This window comes from Falco naumanni, chromosome 7 (genome assembly GCF_017639655.2).
Source record: "Falco naumanni isolate bFalNau1 chromosome 7, bFalNau1.pat, whole genome shotgun sequence".
Lineage (NCBI taxonomy): Eukaryota > Metazoa > Chordata > Aves > Falconiformes > Falconidae > Falco > Falco naumanni.
In genome coordinates, this window is record NC_054060.1 from 66,874,606 (window position 1) to 66,896,035 (window position 21,430).

The following is a 21,430-nucleotide window of genomic DNA, read 5'->3' on the forward strand; positions in this document are numbered from 1 at the left end:
GTAACACGCCTTCAAAATGGCAATTTTAACACACTTTCCCTCTTCTTCTGAGGCAACTCCTTCCAGTTCCGATTGCTATGGTTTATATTTCTTATACTTCACGTGTTGTATTACGTGCTCATTAGCCAGAGCCCAAAGGTTCTTGGAGGGACTCTGAACACTTGGAAGTAAATGTTTATGCACCATTAATACATGCTTCTGTTTGACATTCCTGTCTCAGAGGAGATTTTCAATGTGTTTCTGCAGGGTTTGGGTGTTTATCTAGATGACACTAAAACAAATAAAACTACTCATTTTCCTGTCATCAATGATGATGTGGTTTAATTAATGTACACAAATACGTCTGCTTATGAAGCAGAAGAGTGGAGGTCAACACGCAAAGAAAACAAGCTGCTTCCTTCCCACTTTTGTCCCACAGCTGAAAGATATAAAACTGTAACTCAATCAGCTCCAAGCCAAGCAGGATAGTAAAAATGTGATGTGAAATGTGGTGGGAAGAGACGTGGTGGCGGTAGGGTGAGGGAGGGGGGGAATCCCCATTGCCGTTCTTCTGCCTCTTTTCTCATGAGAGCAAAGCACTTGCCCACCCAACGTAAGGTGACCCCTTCTGATCGCAGAGCACACGAAAAGTACCCTCTAATTCCTAGCCCCAGCATGGGGTTGCAACGTTTGTTCATTATCAGTTTTTAATTTCATTTTCTGTCAAGCTGATTTATATATAGCTGTTTGCTACATAGAACAACTTTTTTTTTTTTTTACTGTGCCATCGATATAGCCTATCTGTTGGTGTGTTAAAATGTAGGGTCTGTTAAAATGGAATAATTAGTTTTCTTTGAAGGCTGAAACTCCAATTTCCTGGGCAATAGACATTTATTGCTTACAGGAAAACAAAATTAAAGCATCTCACATAAACATCTAACTCAGAGGTACAGGCTGGAAATACTTTATTCTATTCCTCTTTTTTTATCTTCTTTCCTTTTGGAAGAGGCAAAAGCTTTGTGAAAGCAATACTACTGTAGAAAGAGAATCTCTTGGTCATACAATTTCTACTATTTACTTTCCTGGTACCTTTTCAAACACTGTTGAACACATCTCCAAAGTGACCAATAAAAAGTAAATCTCATGCTAGAAGGGTTAAAATGAGTTCAGGTAATATGCTTTTAGCTCCAGTCTGGAGAGGACATAAATTCCTTTGGAACAGTTAGTGGTGTTAGGCATCTGCTGGTTGGGTTGTTAGAACATGCGCTGGTCACAAGTATTCTTTCCAATTTTTTTAAACATTTAAAATGTTTTTTAATATCCATTGAAAGAAGTAAAACTTTACCTTCTTTAAAATTTCCACAAAATATAAAAATCTGATCCATAATTGATGGTATTAAAAAGCCCTCCTGGATTAAATGATCATATTTTAATTTGCTCTTTACTATTATCACTCTTAATACTGTTACTGGAAAAAAATGGAAAGATTGTTAAAAATCTTTGCTGTTTTGTTTAAGGAACACAACCCAATTAGAGCTGATGTAAACCATTAGTTGGATATTTTTAAGTTAGGTATGATTCTAGGTCTTTGCAGGTCTAGTGATTAAAAAGGAGGAAAGGCACATAATACAGTCTCTTCATTGTTATATTTTATTTTATATTGACATCTAAAATCAATGTCTAAGACTCTTCTAGTCAATTTAATTTTCTGCACTTAAAGTAATGATTAAGTTGCTCAGGGTATTTGTAACCATGCAAAATATTAAAAACTGAGTCAGTAACTTTGATCAAGAGTATCAAAAGATAGTGCTTAAATGTTGTAATTATAATAATAAACATAAAGAATATCCAAGGCATTCCAATTATTTTAAAAGCTCTATAGATCAGAAATATGATATAAAAAATGATTAGAAAACTAAATAAAATACAATAATACATCTTTTAAATGCTATTCCAGCAGTAATTAATTTTAAGACTAGGAGATATTTTGAAAGACAGAATCAGATAATTTAACTCAAACAGTAATTAGTTAGTTAGTCTGAAAATCAGCACCAGTTAGTTGTATTGCAACTTTATTCACAGTTCAAAACCTTTAACAGTAGTTGCAGTATTATCATCCTCTGAATGATGGTGGAGAGATTCTGTTAGAGCTGTTTTCTTATCACATTTGGTAGATCACTGGCAGTACAAATGCTATGCAGTCTAAACTGTGCAAATAAATATTTCTTAAGCTTCTGAGCCACGTTACTCCTTGCATCTTTTACGACATTCACTGTATGGCTAGTTTCTCTCTAAATTCATGTTAAAGCACATTTTTCCCCTCAAAAATATCAAAACATCGGTCGCCCTGATGATCTGTTTCTTCCCAGAGAAACTGCAGCAGTCGTAGCGATGGCCCAAGGACCATCTTTGTTTCTTTCCTTCCTTTTTAATTCTTTGATACAGAGAAATTTATCTAGGGCTAGATCTCCTTAGAGGATTCCAAGGTGGTCTTAGATGGGGGAAAGGGAAGAAATATGATTCTGAAATGTGAAATTATTTATTATTATTAGTTTGCTTTTGCTGCTTAATAGCACTTGGGGGGGGGTATTATTTAACTGTATTCTGCAGTACAGTATGCATCTAAGGCATCAGTCAAAATCAAAATCCTGTTAAAAGGTCGTCCCTCAGACACTGTCCGTGTGTCTGGCAGAGTTGTGGCAACTGGATGTGAAAAAGAGTGAGAAAAAAATAAAAGAGGCATGATGGGCACTAGCCATGGCTTGCCAAGGTCTGAGATTTGCTTCTTTTTCTGTTTGCTGGTGTTTAGCTACATCTCCATAGATGAAACGCTTCGGAGTCTGGAGGCCCATTCCTTCAGCAGTTTAAGTAAAGTCACTCATATGTAAGTACTGTAATTAAATGAATGAATACAGTGATAAAATAAATTTGGGGATGTTTGAATTGTCATTCTTGTCTCCTTCGTGGCTAAATAGTCCTTTTCTCATTTCCTTTCTCTGTAATGTGGAGCCGGTCTCTTTTTTTGACTTGTGTTTTCTTTCCCCCCATCTTTTCGGTTCCCTTGCTCCTCTGTATCCTCCCATAGAAATGTAAGGGGTGTAGTGAAAAGTGTGTGGGATTCCATTATCAGCTTGATGACAAGTTGAAATAAACTGGCAACTAAGAATTAGTTCTGTCAAATTACTGAAGGTAAGTGTAAAACAGTTAATAGAAGCACCAGAAATAAAATCAGAAGGGACAAGGCACAGAGCAAAATGGCACTAGCTGGAGACATGAGGAATAATAAGTAATTATTCCAGAAGTGCACTAGCGAAATGAAGCATGTTTATCTGGTTATCAAATGGAATGGGAACGTTATGGACAAAGGTGCCTGGGAAGTGGTTTTATACCTTTTTGTTCTGCCCAGTCCTCACCAAATGAGGCACTAGGGTGGTTACACAGGTGGTAGGATACCTGCCTCCAGGGAGTCCCTGTCCTTCAGCAGTTCCCTGTCAAAATGTGAAGGTCGTGTGTTGAATACAGCTTGATAGGATGCATTCTGCATCTGCTACTCTTCCATGTTTCCATTACCGATCCAAATGAAGGAATGGAAAGTGTGCCAGTGTTGTAAAGCTCAGATGAGTTGCAGTTTGGCATATTTCAGAGGAGGTTTGTGTTTGCAGAGGTTCCACAGGAGAGCACTGTCGGTCATGATGGATCCAGAAAATACTGTCAGAGAAGAAAGGCTTTTGTGTTCAGAAACAAAGTGTGCCAGAAGCAGATATATCTTTTAAGGTTGTTGCAAGGGGTGAAAGCTACAACCCATTTTCTACATTGATGTCTGACAAAGAAAAAGTAATAATAACCTTAGATAATGCAAGATTCATGTTAGACTCTAGGAAATGTTTTCATATGGATAATGTAAGTAAACACTAGAATTGTTTTCCTAGGGAGATTGTCCCTATCACTGGAGGTCTTTAAGGCTGTGTAATCAGAAATTCCGTAAATCTATTTAATCTTCAATCAGAGAAAGAGATTAAACTACATGATCTCTCAACACTGCTTTATTTTCTATAATTTTTTTTCCTTTTACTTTACATGGTGTGAAACAGAAAGTTTTTTTAAAAAAGCAAGCGATGATAATATCATTACTGTTACTGTAGAGAGAGAGAGCAACCAATGCTGGAAAGCAGAAGTGCCTCCCCTAAGAGTGAGTTTCTCGTGTTAAATTTAAAATCTGGGTTTCAACATACTCAAGGATGTGCCAGTATTGAAAGGCAGGTATGAAAGACATGTCTGGAGAATGAAATTTAGAGACCACTGAAATAGGTAAATGTTTGTGCTTTTTTTTATGTTACTAAATTCATATAGGATGCTAAGTAGTTCATTAAAGTTTCTAGAAGTTATCTGGTGAACTTACGTCTCATTAATTAATTAGACTAATATTCAAATAGTTCTTATTATTAGTTTCATTTTAAAATTCATTTGGATTTGGAACTAAATATATCTTTGTAACTGAAGATAAGTTCATAGTTATTTGTAAGTCTTGACACAGGATTTTATATCATCAAGTGAATTTCTCTGCACATCTGTTCTTGATGTGTTCAAGTTTTTTGAGTGTTTTCCTTAAAAAGCAAAACTGAGTAGCTGTTTATGGACAGTCAGGTGGTGGTTTGACTTGAAACCAAGTACATTTTTAATTTCTATTCTGAGTGCCAGAAATAAAATCTAAAACATTGACGGCCTTTAAAGCACAAATAAGCCAATTATTAATCATTTTCTGTGCTTTTAAAACTAATGTAGAAGCTGAATAGTTTGTAAAGTGGCTTTGAATAATTTTGTAAATATTCCACAAGTATTTCTGTTATCTTGTGGGTAGGTAGCAGCATCCTTCTTTTTTATGATCATCTCTAAGTAATTTTAGTTAGGACTGCAAAGTGAAATGTTTGTTCAGGGCACATTTTGCCTCTCTGCATCAATGGTCAACAAAGATGCCTATTAGCCACCTTAGGTTTTTTTACATCTTTAAAGCACTTCATTCCCAGAAGGACTCAGAACGTTACATTGCTGCTGAACGCAGAATTTAAGCACTGTGTGTTAAGATTAAGTTGTATTTATAGAGCGTGTCTAAGTTCCATTTCAAAAGTCACTTAAGATCAGCTCCCATAGACACTCAGATACCTGGCAACTAGCCTGCTAGGCATTTTTAAGCATACTCTTTGGCTTTATCTGCATTCCAGGTGGCTAAAACTACTAAGTTTTCCTACAGCTACTTTTGAAAGGAACCTTAACTTTCTAAATCAGTGGGTTTCAATCTTTTCATTTCACCAATTCAGAAAAGCTTACTGATAAAAGTGCAAACCCTGTCTGATGAATCTACTGATAACAAACTCGCTTTTCTTAGTTTTTTGGATCCTTTGGAAGTAATCCTTTTACTTTTACAAAAGCAGTCTTTTGATTATTATTTGAAAATTACTATCATGTAACATTTAGGCACCTTTGAGTATATTGCTCATGAGTGATTAATGTAAAAGAAATTGTGAAATCCAGTTTGTGTATCACTATCCTGTTAACTGATGAGATCATAACTATTCAAATATCTTTTATCCTTAGGGGCTTAGCTTCATAGGCTCCAATACTGATGGAGCTATAGATATCCTTTAAATCCATGATTTTAGGAGGGGAATCATCCAGTACTCTGCCATTAATGACGTTTGAGTGTGCAAAATAAGGACAGCAGCACAGTTTATGAATGGAACTGAATTTGAAGATCTTTCTCTTTTTCAAGCATATGAAATGAGAGGCCACATATTCACAGCCAGTCAACAGCAAGAGGCACATTTGTCTGGACTAGAAATAGGGAAAACTGGATTTTTCACCTGATTTTTTTTCTACTGCATAGCATTCACTTTGGTCAAGTCACCTTTTACCTTTTTATACCTGTCATCCTCTTCTTTAAGAAAGCTCTGTAATACAATGTTTAGGATGAAATGCAAACATGAATACAGTATACATTAAATCATTACCAATTCAAGGAAATTGAACAGCAGGGACATAAACCTTTCCTCAGTGTTCAGCTGAATCATATTGATTTCCTCACTCACATTATTTAAGCTTTTCTCTGATTGCCGTGCCAACTGTCTCATCTGGCAGTTTTACATCTTTTATTCCCAGATTAATTAGTTTTTCATTTGCCTTTTTTAAACAGCACATGCCCTTTTATGGCCCAGTTACTTCCTAAATCAAAATCTGATTGAATCTCATCACATCATTTTGTGCTTTCAATTTTAGTACCATCTGCAGATGTCGAATTCTTACTTTCAGTAGCCTCATCCAAATCATTACACAGAATACTATGAGTAACAACAAATCAAAACCTGATCACTCCATGGTACTCCAATGCTTTATCCATTGCCAGGCTGAAGGATGATCTAAAGACTGTCTTTCCCTGGAATATGTTTCGTCCACAACAGAGGAGTATCTGGCCAGGAAGCTCATGAGTCCAGCGTTTTAAATGTAGTCAGTGATGGAAAAAAACATGTCAGTTAAAGTTGATGGAGCAAATTCCACTGTTGGGAGTGTGGTAGCTATGTAAGTAATGAAATAATTTGAGAGAAGCAAGAGACTGACATGGAGAAGATTTCTTTAAAATACAGAAACAATACTGTTCAAAGTAGCTAACAGACATAAAGAATATTTGAATACAGCACTATAATAGCAGTAGTATGGGTATTAATTGAATCAGTTTAACACACAAGTAAAAGTTAAATCCTTATCTCCCTACAGTGTTGGAGTAAACAGAGTAAAAACTGAAGACTTCAAAGGTAGAGCAGAACTAGTTTGTTAGTACAACAGTACATAGAGAGTCTTGGTACCTGTATCTACATACTGATTTATCTGCTCTCTTATGTCTCTTTTCCCGCTTTTGTTTCTTAGACAACTTGGTTGGGCTGATTTTATCCCGTAAAAATTATTCCAGTGGCAGAGGTACCCTTAAAACCCAGCTTCCTGATACCTGTAAGTTACTTGGCACTATTAGGGCATGGTAAATTAAATACTACCAGTTTCTGCCCATGGAGTCTCTGCCCAGTAGCACCCCTTCTTGCACTAAGACCAGAACATCACCCACGCAACCCGCACCACCATGCCATCTATACCTGTCACCTTCACCAGATTTCTCTATACAGGTAGCAAGAAGTGCTTCCCTCAGCCCAGTGCTCCACGGCTAGTCTCAGGAGGAAGACTGGCACCGTTCTTTCTTTATGGTTTCTCTATTAGGAATGGCTGAGAGTTTTTCCAGCTGAGTTTTAAGTCCAGAGCTGGTTTAAGGTAAAGAAGTAGAAGCAAACATACAAAAAGGGCAATACCTTCTGCAGGCAGCAAAAAGGCCAGGAAAGGAAAAATGTGCGTGTGATGGGGACAGGTATGGGTGGGGTTTTTTTTCAAAAAGATGAAAATTTGGTAGGTCCACTGAGACTAGATGGGGAATTTTGGCACAGTGATTGGTGCAGCCTATCGTTCTGGATAGAAAAGAAATCTGCTGAAAGGAAGAGGAATGAGAAGGACTGAGGAAAATTGCACTAAGGGCACAGACAAACATTTCAGGAAAATGAGGAAGAGTCATGATGCCAGGCAACGATCAAGATGGCTGGAGGGGCAGCAGCCCCATCAACACACCGACAGAAAGCACCAAACATGACCATAGCCATGATCAGTGTCAGGCTGGTTCTTCAGTATGTCCAGTCTAAAAAGCCATCTGCAGACCAAGCTGTCAGCTGGGTAAAAGTATTTAAAGCCATAACTGTGGACAGAAGACATAAGGAATGAAGTCAACGTTACCTTTTGCATCAGTATAACTAAGCAAAGAGATACACCATGCTCTACCCTGCTGGACATGGCTATATAGTGAATGCTGCGTCCATTTCAAGTCCCAGCGTGCAGTTAATTTCAGTGACCTGAGCCATCTTTTGGATCCACTGATGAGTTCCGTAAAAAAGACAGGAAAAATAATACAAAATACTGTTAGAGACATGGAGGGAGTAACCAGAAAAATAGGACATAAAATTATAAGCTAAATAGATGGTTATAAATTGATAGGATTATTATACATCAAACCCAAAAGTTTTCCTTAACTTTTCATTTTACTCTACCTTGCAGACACAAAACTCTTACCATCTTCAGAGTAATAGCCATTACCACAGGCTACTGCTTTAATTTTTAAGACCATGCAGACAAAGGATCCATAATCAGATCTCAGGTGCTTCTTCCCCTCTTAAATCAGGCAGTCTCCAGGTTTACTATTCTTTTACTATTACTATTTCTATTTCATTTCTTCTATCCAGATGAAAATTCATCATTGTAAGATTGCTCAGAATGCACAGTGGTCTTCAGCTAGTGCTGGCCAGTACAAAAGTTCATCGCAGGCATTGCATTCCTGAAATTTCATTTTAACATTGCTGATTTCTTTTTATGATAAATAATTAATGATCAATGTAGTAAATGCTCCTCCTTTTTTTACAGTGAATTTCGAAATCTTAGAAACTTGGATTACATAGATCCAGATGCCTTTAAGAACCTTCCACTTTTGAAATACCTGTAAGTATTTAGCACCTGTAACAAGTTTGCATTTAAGCCTCACAGATGACTCTTTATGCTATAGCTGGGTTTTTTTCTTTGCATTTCTTTGTGGACCTGATTGCAATATTTTTCACTGTTGCTTGATTTTAATGACAGAAATCTGACTAGGGTAGGGGGTGGAACTTTGATGACTTTTGCAAGAAAAGAAAACATGTTCACAAATTCATCAGTAATTTCATCATTCTTAATAATGGGAAGAAGGGACACAACAGAAATATACCCATCTTTTATATTTAACTAGGTATTTACACAGGGTTTTAAAGCATATCTGCCAGATAGATGTGAAAAGGCCATCTATAGACACCAGATTTCATATGTCCTCTATGGCAGAAAGAAATCCTGAAGAATTCTCTGTATTCCCATGAAGTTTCTAAAAAGCAGCACAGAGTAACCAAACCATGAAATTCTAAAATTATAGCACAGGAAAAAGAGATAAGAAAGATAATAACTTCTGGGATTTTGAGTAATGTTTGGAAGACTCTAAAAAGGACCGTGTGTGCTGTGGGGAGGAGGGAAGATTTTTCCTATAGATCTGAAAGTAGTAAAAAAAAAGTAGTCAAAACAATTTAATTTCAGGAAAATAGTTTTAAAAATTGATAATTTTATTTTCTTAAGTTATTTCCACTCTACAGGAGTTCAGAAATAATGGGCATTAACTGTATTCACATTTCAAGACAGTTTCCCTTTTTAGAGCTATTTGAACAGCTCGTAGCATCAATGAAAGAGGACTTGGGGGTCCCAACTATTGTCTGAAGCAGCCTTAATATCTCAAGTGAATCCAAAGTTATAGGGATTTTTTCTCCCTATTCACCTCATAGGCTGCTTCCCTCTGCAGATCTACTTAGCTGTCTTATCATATTTTGTTCCCATTTTTTAGATTCTATAATTTATCATAAAACTGTTATTTTGAAATTTTTGTAATTGTTCTTGCATTCTTAGATTTTGGGACAGCTGATTATAAGTGAACTGATTGACAATAGAGAGAATGAAATAACCGTCCGGCACTGCTGAATGCTTTCAGTACCTTGTTTGTTGCTGTTCAGTGATCAAGTACACATAATTCTTTCTGTTGCTTCTCTCCTTCAGTGGTATTTTTAATACTGGACTCAAAGCATTTCCAGACCTCAACAAAATCTACTCATCTGATGTGAACTTTTTACTGTAAGTATCTGTCTTCACAGCTGGTGGGAATACTGCCATCCTCAGATCCCAAGAAAACCTGTGGTGAAGGTTTCTGTTCTGGAGAAAAAAATGCTGACACAGCACTTTTTGTCAAGCCGTATTTCAATTATCATTAGTACCAAACCTGAAAAATGCCAGGTCACCTAGCACTAGGCATTTGACCTGGATGAGAGACACGGACACACAAATGCATTGCTTTTGAATTAGCCAAGGCAGGTAATACACACCTTCCGCAGGCCTTCTGCGTTATTTTGGTTTGGCTTTGTAATGGCTGTGAAATACCTGAATTAGTCTGAAGTCAGACTAGCGTGACATACAGGACCTGGTCTGACATACAATGACTTCGTGTTAGCAGGCTGTATCAGCATTCTTCTAACCAGTTTGTGCTGGCATGGTGAGCTCACATTGCACTTCTGATACTGCTCTTCCTTGAGCTCCTATATTGCTCAATCATAACCTCTGCTGGCCACACGCCACCTTTCTTCTGACCCTGCCCTGAGCACAGAAGGCTCAAAAGCAGAACTGGACAATCTTGAGAGCAATTGTTTATCATTACACCCTTAAAAAGCTCAGCATTGGATGAGCTCACATTTTTAGGAAGATTTTTGGTGAAGACTTATTTTACCCAAACTATGGTACAATTAACATTTTAATAAAGACAACAGAAAAGGAGCTTTAAAAGCAAATTGCCAAAGCTAAGAAATAAAGCAGAACTTTGCTAGTCCAGGAGTACCATGGCTTCATGACAGCCTTTGGCTCAGGCTGGCACAGCATGTCCTTAAGAAAGACAACTATCCATCTCCCTTCTGTCGCTCCTTTTTCCATAATAGTTGAATAACATGTTGAGATTGACAGCATAAGCTTCTATGAACAATTTGTCTAAATACCCTTGCCCAGCCTCACTTACAGAGCCACATTTCAGACACATGTCTATAGTCCCACCAAAAGACCAAAGAACCAGGATTAACAGTTGGCTACTTTTAAGATAGATGTCCTAGGTGGAGCCATCTCTCATTAATTAAAGCCCTCAGCTGGAAAGAATTTTCCTATTAGCAAACTTTGGTAATTTAGTTGGGTTTGTTCACATGAGGCAATCCTACATAACACAAGATCTTCTTCCTTTCTCACACCTTAAAACCCATTTAGCTGAGCTAAAGACACACCTTTCCCTCCTTTTTTTTTTTTTTTTTAATTTTTTATTTTAACGTGGCTTGAGGCAAATTGCAGAACAATTTCTTGGAGAAAGAAAACAGGAACAAAAATGGGGGCAGAGAGGTCTCCTAGTATTATCCTTAAAGATGTTTCAGAATCAAAGGGTTCTGCAGTAAAAAAAGCAGGTGTTTATTGTTATTCAGAAAACAAAGATGACACCCATCCTTGTGCCCTAACCTGCAATTTAAGTGCAAATTCTGGCTTTTAATGAAATGAAGGAGGAAGAACAGCTCAGATGAAGACTTTGGAAACCGGCACAAAGTAAAAATATTTTGGTCACTACTTAGTCTTAGAGAGAAGTTAACAAGCTTATACTGGAGCAGTGTTCAGCTGGAGGAGGCTTGGCTGCTGGGTGGGCTGGGTGAAAGGCTATTAAAAAGGAGAAGTTTTATGCTAGAAGGTGCTTACAAGGATGTGATTAATTGTCAGGCGTTGTTTCTCTGCTGCTAAGGGACGTTCTTAGCCAAGAATGGTCAGTCCCTACTGTATGCGTGGTCTCCCATTGGCAAGATGAACTTCAGAGCGTTGTAGAAATGCTGATTATTTTGCTAAAGACTCTAGACCTGTAGTGAACAACAAGATCTTCCCTCCCAAGGATCTTTTGATACTAGAGCTAAGCCTTGTGCTAGCTTGTGTTCCATACCTGGAGCTGCTGTGTTTGCCTTGGCTGTAGGCTTCTGAGACTGAAATTTAGTCTACCTAGAGTTCTGAGGGACATCTACATCTTAAAAGCTATTAAGGAGTTCCTCAAAGACCAAAAGGGCTTTAGCTTAGGCTAAGCTCTATTAAATTGTAAACTAAACACTACATTTACTAAGTAGAAAGAACCAAGAACTAAATAGGCTAGATGGAATAGAAGCCATTTATATGACCATCTGTGTCCTTGCTTCCAACCATTTCAGTGACTTTCTAAGTGGCAGATACCAAAACATTATTTTATTTCTACCTTGAAAATTTTTGATCAATATTACTAACAAAAACAAACATGGGATTTATATGCCACAGACTTTTTATAGACCTGCATGTTCAAGGGAGGTATTTCTAAACACTGCTATTCAATAAAAGATCGCCTTTTTGTTTCTTTCATCAAGAAAAAAATCTGCTCTTGAAGAATAGGTTTCTAAATGTTGAATAATGTATAGCTGGGGGAAAAGCATTAACTGTATTGGTATTGGCCCTTGAAGTCAAGCAATTTACACGTAAATGTTTGTTTACAAAAAAGTGAACCAACCTGAAAAATGTCAAACCAAAATAACTTGTGGTGGAAACCACGTATTGGTAAAAACTACTTGGAATGAAAATGGTTGTAGTAGTGTTCAGCATTAGCATATACATATGCACATATATAGCAGAGAAAAGGAATGAAATTGTTCCTGTCACGTGGGGGATTGTTAGGACTTCTCAGCCCATGGACGTTACGGTCTGGCCTTGCTAGACCACATCTAATCCGTAAGCTGAGGAAAAGAAAAATTTGCAGAGTATTTTGGTTTCCAGGCTCTAACATGATTCAGGAAAGAGCAGGAAAAAGGACAAAACAAACAGCCCCTTGTTTCCACCACCTTTTTTCTCCCTCCTTTCTCCAGGTTAGTCATAGTAAAATCTCTTCACTTGTTCTTTGTCCCTTTCGTCACAACAGAGTTTTGGTCTGAAGATGCATAAAATTTATTAAGACTGAAGAGTGGGAGTAAAAAAAAGTACTTAAGAAATGACAGGTGGTGAAACGCTCATTGGGACGGGAGTTGAGACTGATGGCTAGGTTAGATCGCACAGCAAGTTGTTCCCCTCATGCTAGATGCAGTTCTATAAAGTGAAACGCCTCTGCTCTGGGCGATGCGTTACCTATGTCTCAGCTTAGCGAGAGAGCAGGGTCCAGCTCTGAAGGCACTTGGCTGGCTCGGCTGGCACCGCAGCACTATTGACTTTGCTAATTCTCTGGCTTATGAGACAGGACCTGTCTGTGCTGTTACCTGCTACAGTCACCAAGGCTCGCACAGCACACCAGCGCTCGCAGACCCCCCTGCCCCAGCACCTCGCTCCCTGCGTGCTGGAGCGTCCTTGATTCTTAATTACTCCACATGTATCTTCTGGCCTTAGATCTAACTAAGCAAGTTATTCGACACTTTTATCTATTATCAAGGCAGAGAACAATTAATAATAAAACTGTTCAGGAGAAGCACTGTTTTGGGCAGATGTTTGATTGTGATGTTTTGTCTCCTTTTCCAGTGAAATTGCAGATAATCCTTTCATGACTTCGGTGCCTGCAAATGCTTTCCATGGGCTTTGTAATGAATCTCTAACTCTGTAAGTTCTTCCAGTTTAAGTCACTTAAAAGTGATTACCTCTCTCGAGCATATGGTAAAATCTTAAAAAAAAAAAAAAAATCATCCCTGTTCTACTCTCTACTGGTTTTTAAGAGAAACACCATAGACAGATAGTATCCATAATCTAGTTTGCATAAATCCTTAACTTCTGACAGTGATTTGAATCAGGTCTGCTGCTTTTCTTTAAACTGGCTTGACCAAAGTGGTTTTGCTTTTGTACGATCCTAATTCCAATGAATGGTTATATTGGAGAAAATGAAAGGGAAAGGTTTGCAGAGTTCTCCTTCTGTACAGCTACAGCATGGTTAGAACTGTGTCTAACTTTTTTGCAACCTAAGTGGTACATACTGTGAAAATTAATGGGTGGCAAATGTCAAAAGTGTCATATCTGAAAGAAAATTGTTAAAGAAAATTCACTTATGCAAGTCACACCCTATGTGAGCCACAAGAAAGGGTTGAGGGGAGTGAGAATGGCTGTAATGAGTTATGACCTGAACTAGGAGGAAAAACACTAGAATGCAACAGAATGAATTCTAAAATTCTTTTAAAAATCTTGTGCTGTATGGGAGCAAAAGAATGAATTCTAAGAATTCAGGAAGGCCTGATGGAAAAATCCTACCTATCCTGCTAGGTACTAGTACCTTTAGCCTTCCTTAATCAGTCCTAGAAGAACTTGGTTTCCTTGGGTTTAGATTGAGAGTGGAATGTTATAGCAAAGTGTTCTAGTCCAGTTCTATCTGTGCTGTAAAAAGAAGTAAAAGATGGCATACCTGCCACATGGTATTCTTGATTCAGCTACACCCAAGAATGCTGCTGGGTATTCATTTGACCTTGGACTAGAATTGCTGCTTCTTCAAGAGATTAAAATTAACCCAACTATAAATGTGCTGTTGCCAAGAAAAATGATACAGATGATGTTAGGTATTCAGGTATTAAAGCAACCCAAAATACATTAATTTTGGTTGGTGTGGTGTTTTTTTTTTTTTTTGCTTGCAGCAAACTCTACAATAATGGTTTTACCAGCATCCAAGGCCATGCTTTTAATGGGACAAATCTGGATGCTCTGTAAGTAGCAGATCTTCTTTCAGAAAAAAGTTATGTAATAAATACTCTATACTTGTTGGAGGCTCTCAAATACGTATCTTATTCTAATTATTTTAATTAGAGAGGACCCTGATTTCAGCTAGCAATAAAAATAACAGCATTCAATGTCTTTTGCAGTGTGCTTTCATTTGGTACGTATAGTTGTAGTTCAGAAATAAAACCATGCCAGTTATTCCAGTGTGAATTTTGTTTTGGTTTAAAGCTACAATAAAATTTCTTTTGATCAGTTAATATCTCTAAGACAATTTGGAAGATAATTATACTGGTTTACTTACAAGACAGTTTATTTTAGGAAGTGTAGCACTGATAATGGTAGCAGCCCTTTTCTGCAAAGCCGAGCGTTGTAAGGTGTTGGAAGCAATTCAGAGGAACCAGTCACTTGCACTAGAAATGAGAGATGGGCAGCTCAAAAGCATGGAGCAACCATTTCACCTTTCCCTTCGCCTTCTTATTGCAGTTTCTGGAAAACTAATACTTAGTGAGTGAATAACCTTTTTACACCATACCCCAAATCGTCTGCCTCAATCATTAACACAGACCAAATCTCAATTTCAGAGGCTCCACTCACTTTGGCAGAGCTTACTTTGGCCCTGCCAAGGCTTGACTGAAAAGTCTGGCTGGCAGGCTCATGAGAAAAGAGATTTCTTCATTGTGAGCTCTTAAATTAACCGGAGAGGCATTAGGATGGACATGATTATTTGCTTTATTTTAAATTGGTCTTGGAGTTTATAAAATCATCCTTCATGTGGTCTTAATCTTTCCAAACTACCTCTTTTTTTTTTTTTTCTTTTTTTTTTTTCCCCTCCCTAACAGCTAGCTAGAATTCCTAAATTTTGAAAGGTTAGAGTTAAACTAAAGATCTGGGATAGGTCTTAACTCACATTAGTTCAGTGGCTTTGAACTTTCATACGAGAAAGGCAGTTTTTCATGATGACATAGTGTTTGTACTAGAGCTTACAGAAATCACGAGATGTAAAATATGGCAAAATGAATCCAGTGCCTTGACTGAATCCCTCTAAGCTGTATATGCAATACTTAAAACCGTTCTGAGCCTTAGCCAATATATGAACTGTGTTGGCTCTTTCATTTCTTACATTTTGATGGTGCACAGGTCGGAGATGATTCTGTAGGAAATTTTCTTTTTGCTTCTCTGATAGTGTGCAAGTGCTATCGCTTCTGTGCTCTTTGGAATTTTCCTTATTATTAAAGAATTAAGTGAAAATGTAGTTTTAGAAGATTTGGAGTCTTAAACATTAGCTTCATTGGACTGGGTGGAAATAGAGAAGCAGAAACACATAATAGGTTCTGGAGACACTGCTTGCTTACTTTCAGAAAAAAAGTTTGTAATTACTGTTCTTTAAGGGTATTTCAGTATTCCTTAAGGCCTCAAGGGTAGAGGGCCTTACAGGCAGATCTGGATAGACTCGAGAGCTGGGCAATCACCAGCCATATGAAGTTTACCAAGAGCAATGCTGGGTTCTCCACCTTGGATGGGGTAATTGTGGTTAGACATACAGACTGGGGGGCGGGAGGCTGGAGAGCAGCCCTGTGGAGAGGGATGGGAGGTTGGGTTGATGGCAAGTTGAATAGGAGTCAACAGTGTGCCCTGGCAGCCGAAAGGGCCGGAGTGCCCTGGGGTGCATCAGGTGTGGCACAGCGAGCCGGTCGGGGGGCGACTGTCCCACCTCGAGTGCGGTGTGTAGCTTTGGGCACCCCTGCGCAGGGAGGACATCAAACTGTCAGAGTCCAAGAGGAGGGTGACCAAGCTGGTGAAAGGTCTCAAAGGAAGGATGCATGAGGAGCAGCTGAGGTCATTGGTTTGTTCAGCTGGGAGAAGAGAAGGCTGATGGGTGACCTCAGGGCACTCTGCAACCTCCTCAAGGGGGGCAGCAGCGGGGGAGGGGCTGGTCTCCTCTCTCTGGTGACCAGCGATAGGGCACGTGGAAATGGCACGAAGCCACATCAAGGGAAGATCAGATTGGACATTAGGAAAAGGTTCTTCACCAAACAACGGGTGGTCGTTGACTGGAACAGGCTCCCCAGGGAAGCTGCCATGGCACCAACCTGGCAGAGTTCAAGGAGCGTCCAGACAACACTCTCAGTCACACGGTTTAGCTTTAGGCAGCCCTGCGAGGACCAGGGGGCTCGACTCGATGATCCTTGTGGGTCCCTTCCAACCTGAGGTATCCTCTGATTCTAAGCGAGTCTTCCCAGAGACTGACTATGAGGCACTAGTTAAGCAAATAAAATAAAAAAACTAACCCAAAAGACCTCAACCCAAGCTTACTTGCGGGGCTTTATCTACTAGCAGTAAAAATGGTTTATTACAACAAACAGTTTTCTCCTAATTAAATCATATGACATTTACTTGGAGCAAAGGACTACTTCAGATTTAAAAGGCAAACTAGGAAGCTGAACATCTGTGGTAAAGCCTTTATCTGTTTGATAAAACGACGCTGAAATTTCTAAACTAATTTTCTGAAGTAGGTCGGTTACCATATGCCAAGATAAGGTGTAATTTTGCTAAGTGCAAGCTTGGAGATTTGTTGTTTCTAGCAGCAGTATTACGTTAATGCAGAAGGCAAATACTGCGTTTTCTGTATTCTGACATTTCTAATTTGAACTCCAATTTATCTACCACTGTACAGTGAAGGAGGGACCTGTTTTCCTCCAGGTCTGATCCAAGGTCCTTTGGACTTGATGAAACTAGGAGCAAAAAGAAACTAAGAGCAAAAGAGTGAAGGAAAGACATTTTAATGGACTTTGAATGGTGCCCTCAAGGAGGAAAACAAGTAAAAAAAGGAAAACAATCAAAAATAGTAATTAATTTTTGACAAATCATCCAAAGACTCCATCTTCCATCCATAAATCAGAAGATGCTTTGGGAATCTCGGAGGCCACGTTCCACCATGCAGTGTGCCTTTCTACCACTCTGCAGTGTTAAAAAACCCGGCGTAATTCAAGGAGGTGAAAACAGTCAATGCAGATACAGGTGTGGAACCATGCACAAATGGTTTCCATTATCATACTGAATAATGGCACTACCTAATAAATCTTCTCATCCAACAAGGATCTGGGTTTAATAGCAAACCACGGTATCGCTGGACGTGTTTTGTAAAGGCAGGGAAGTAAAGAACCAGGAATGAAGGGCCAAATGATGCTTTTACTGAGCAGCATTCATCTAAAACTTGAATCCCTCGTTATAACACATGACTAAGGTCCATGAACTGCATCACTCCTGCAGACTTCTGCAAAATGGTGCTCCTGCACCAATGTTTATTTCTGTAAGGAAACTGGTGAGGGAAGAAGATTTTTTTCAAAAAACATATATCCAGTGAATGGCAAAATATATTTGTGCTGAGCTTTTACAGAGCTGTCTAAATCACTGAAATGGCAAGTGTGCAATCTCGAAATCTAATTTCAAAAATAAACTCCACAAGAATATATTTACTTTGGTATAGGCTCTCAGGGATCACTTATAATGCTTGGCTTAGCTCAGTCAAGATAAACAGTGGTGTAGAAAAGCCATATGATGAATCCTTAATACTGCTCATTTACCACTGCATCTCTTTTGGCTGTTATCCCTTTCTATAACCTTCATTTCCTAATCCAACAGGATGCATAGATATATTAACAGTACATGTCCAGCGCCCGTTTAACACTATAGCGGTGATACTTAAATGTGTGGCCAACATTATTTTTCTCCTTGCTTGTTAAGCTCTGCTGCCTTATTTTAAAATCAGAAGCTGAAAGCAAGCAAGCAGATACTATGAAATAGTACGTGATTCCATAAGCCAGTGAGGTATTCCAACCAGCAGCTTCAGTAACGTAACTAACTTGGGTTTTCACTAAGTGATCCTTTGGAAAAAAATTTTGCAAAACCTCCCGTTTGCCCTCATCTGGCTGTTCATTCTCATTCCATCGCTCCCTGTGCTGATAAAATTGGTTGTGGGACTGCAGTAAAACCTGATCAGTGAAATAATCCAGTTTAAAAAAAACACCGAGAAAGGTGTATCCAGCTACAGTACGGGGGATGGCACGAGTGACCGTGGGCTACGGAAGAAGAGAAATACAGAACTTTTACACTGAAAAAAGAAAGGTATGTGGAACTATGTGTTTGTTAGCTGAAGTAGCTGGTCAGCAGTTTTCATTCGTATTCTTTACCCCCAGAAGAAAATATACTTTTGGTAAAAATATTTTGTAAAAATATCTTCAGGCCTTTTAGCATCTTTCAGTTTTTCATCTCAGTTGAAGATTTTGAATATTTTAAGTATTCAGGATTTTGTTCTTCTTTTGCCATCACATGCTTTTCATGTTTGCTCTGCATCTCTGAAATGGTGTCCCTAAAGAGCTCCCAGAATGCTCTCAATAATTTAGCTTTGATACTTTTGTTTATTTTTAAGGAAGTTTTCTCATCTATATGTATTTGTCCTTTTTGGAGACTATAGCTGTAGTGTACCCTTTGGCTTTTTTGGTCCTACAGAGTTGCTGAATATCAGTAGCTGGTGGTTGCTCTTTTAAACAGACTTTAGACCGTCACATTTTAAAACGTGTGCCACAAGCTCAGATCAAAAGTTGCTTTTCCTCATGCAGATTCTCTAATCTGTTGCTTTATGAAGCATGCGCTGATAACGTCTGAATACTCGCTCTCTGCCGTGCCCTGACATGACACTGTCTGGTGTTACACAGCAGCTGAAGTGCCCTGTTGCTGTTCTGTGACCTCAGAAGATCCTGCTCAGCAGACTGCAGTCAGGTTGTTTTCTGCTGGGGTGTGACTTAGTGCAGTATTTTTCCCACTTACCCCCCAGCCTTGAGTCCATAGAGATTCTGTTTTAGTCACTGGCATAGTTAAGATCGCTGATCTGATTTGATGGGGGGAGAAAAAAAAAAAAAAAAAAAAGGCAAGCCAAAAAAACCAAGCCGCCTTTTACTTCTAGCACTATGAAACCATCAGTATATCCTACTCCCGATCCAGCATTTAATACCCCAGATTCCCCGCATACTTTGCACGGTGGTATTCATGCCTACCTTCCACCAGCTTTACAAAATTACTAGTATTCTAGTGTCCCCACTGGGGATAGATATTCCACTTCACCCATGGGATTTCTAAGACTTCCAACACATGTTGTGCTTTTCTTTACTGCAGTGCATTTAAATGACATCCTCTGTCATTCCACTATCAGCAACAACAGGATTAAGGGCACTCTCAGAAGGAGCTATATTGGCCGTACATAAGATTTTTCAAATTTTTATTTACTGAAGTCTTCTTTCCATTTAAAAGAGGTACCTATCAAAATAAAAGGGCTTAAACAACTGAAATCAATTAGCATCAGGAAATTGTGCATTCTGATGGGCCTGACTCATCTATGTGAAAACTGGCAGCCACCCCTGCAGCCCCTCCTTGGTAACGCATCGTTATTAACTTCCCAAAAGCCTCTAGCTGGCTGTTTCTACTCAGAAGTTAGAAGATTTTTATTGCATATGTAAACTATTATATTTCAGTTTTATCACTCACTATGGTGCTCAAATATCAGGGGAAAATATTTTAAAATTGGACAAGCAACTACCTGGTTGTATAACAGTTACTAAAGCAGACAGGTTTTATTAGGTCAGGCAGGTGTTTCTGTCCTTCAAAACTACAGCCTAGGTGTTGAAATCTGGGATTAATTCTTATCTCTTGCTCTGGTTTTAATTTTTGTATTAGTTTTGCAGACAAAATCACAAGGAAATTTGCAAACTGAAGCAAAAGCTCACAACAGAAGCGACTAGGTTGTCATTTACAGAGTGTGAAAGTCAGTTCCCAGAAAACACAAATGTCAGGTGATATTAGAATGCCATATATTTCTAAAGAAAGAGAGGTTATTTCAAATAACAAGAGCTGAGAGGATGAATTAAGCTATTTTCCTCAGTAAGAAACAAGGCTTTGGGCATGGGTGATGTCCAATGAATAACAGTCCAGAAGTGTCACCCTGACCCGGCTCCCTAAGACTTTGTGTCGTGTAACCCAGCCAAAGTGCATTTACTTTTCATTTCTCACTATGGTGATCAATATAAGCTTATATCCAGTGAATGTTATGGGAAATCTGCCAATGACTTCAACTGGGACAGGATTAGAATCTTTACTTGATATTTTTTTTCCCCCCACAGCAAGAAATAACTGCTCTGGCTTTATTATTTTTACAGCTAACCCCAGTTCAGCTATCTGAATTTGAAAGACTCTTCCGGCCCAGAGATAAAATAGCGGCCTTCTGCACTTTTCTGGATCAATTCCATTATGTCCACGGCCACCATCTCAAATGGTGGTTTTCTTCCAGAACTTAAAACTGGCAAAGGTTTGACCTTTGCATTTTTGCCACCAACTGGCACGATGGGCACAGCTCACAGCAATTGCAAGGACACCCTCTGAAATGTGTGGTGACAACCTTGCTGTTGTATTTTTTTTTGCCTTCGTAACTACATCACAAGCTAGCTTTAACATATTTGTAATAGTTATAGTACCAAACATCCCCCTCTGCTTGAGGTATTACTGCCTGCATTAGTAGTATCAGATTCTTTCTCCTTTCATTTCATTTAATTTCTTTCATAGGTCTGGTCTGGGCATCTTATCGTTTCTGTGCCAACTGAAATGTCATGAAGTTTCTATTTTTAAGATAATTTTGTTGAAATTCTGAGCGACGTCACCTGGCTTCACTTGGGCAATATTGTTGGTCTTCTATTTCTCACTTTTGCTGCTGATCTCGTCATTTGGAATTTTCTCTGCCTTTATCTGTCCTGTGAAACATGACCTCCCTAAGGCAGTCTGCGGCCCTTGCAAAGTCTCCGTCCTTTAGCTGGACCAAGGACCACGTCGTCTTCTCTTGAGCAATGCTTTATGGTCATCATCTGCAATCATCTTCTTTTTCTTCGTTCTTGCATGACAAGACCTCCACCAGCCATGTGCCCTTGTTGGTGAAATGTCCAGCAATCCTGACACTTGCAGTTGTTGGGTCTGGGTCACCCACTGTGGTCATACCTAT

The 21,430-nt window shown here is 38.8% G+C and overlaps 1 protein-coding gene across 1 annotated transcript in view; it reads left to right on the forward strand.

Annotated features, from left to right (window-relative positions):
- Positions 1-2,013: 2,013 nt before the first annotated feature.
- Positions 2,014-21,430, forward strand: part of TSHR (thyroid stimulating hormone receptor) — a 34,016-nt gene continuing 14,599 nt past the window's right edge. Inside the window, 5 exon segments of the mRNA XM_040601860.1 lie at positions 2,014-2,863; positions 8,479-8,553; positions 9,682-9,756; positions 13,213-13,290; positions 14,307-14,375. Of these exon segments, the coding sequence (XP_040457794.1) occupies positions 2,721-2,863; positions 8,479-8,553; positions 9,682-9,756; positions 13,213-13,290; positions 14,307-14,375 (440 nt within the window). The 5' untranslated portion in view covers positions 2,014-2,720.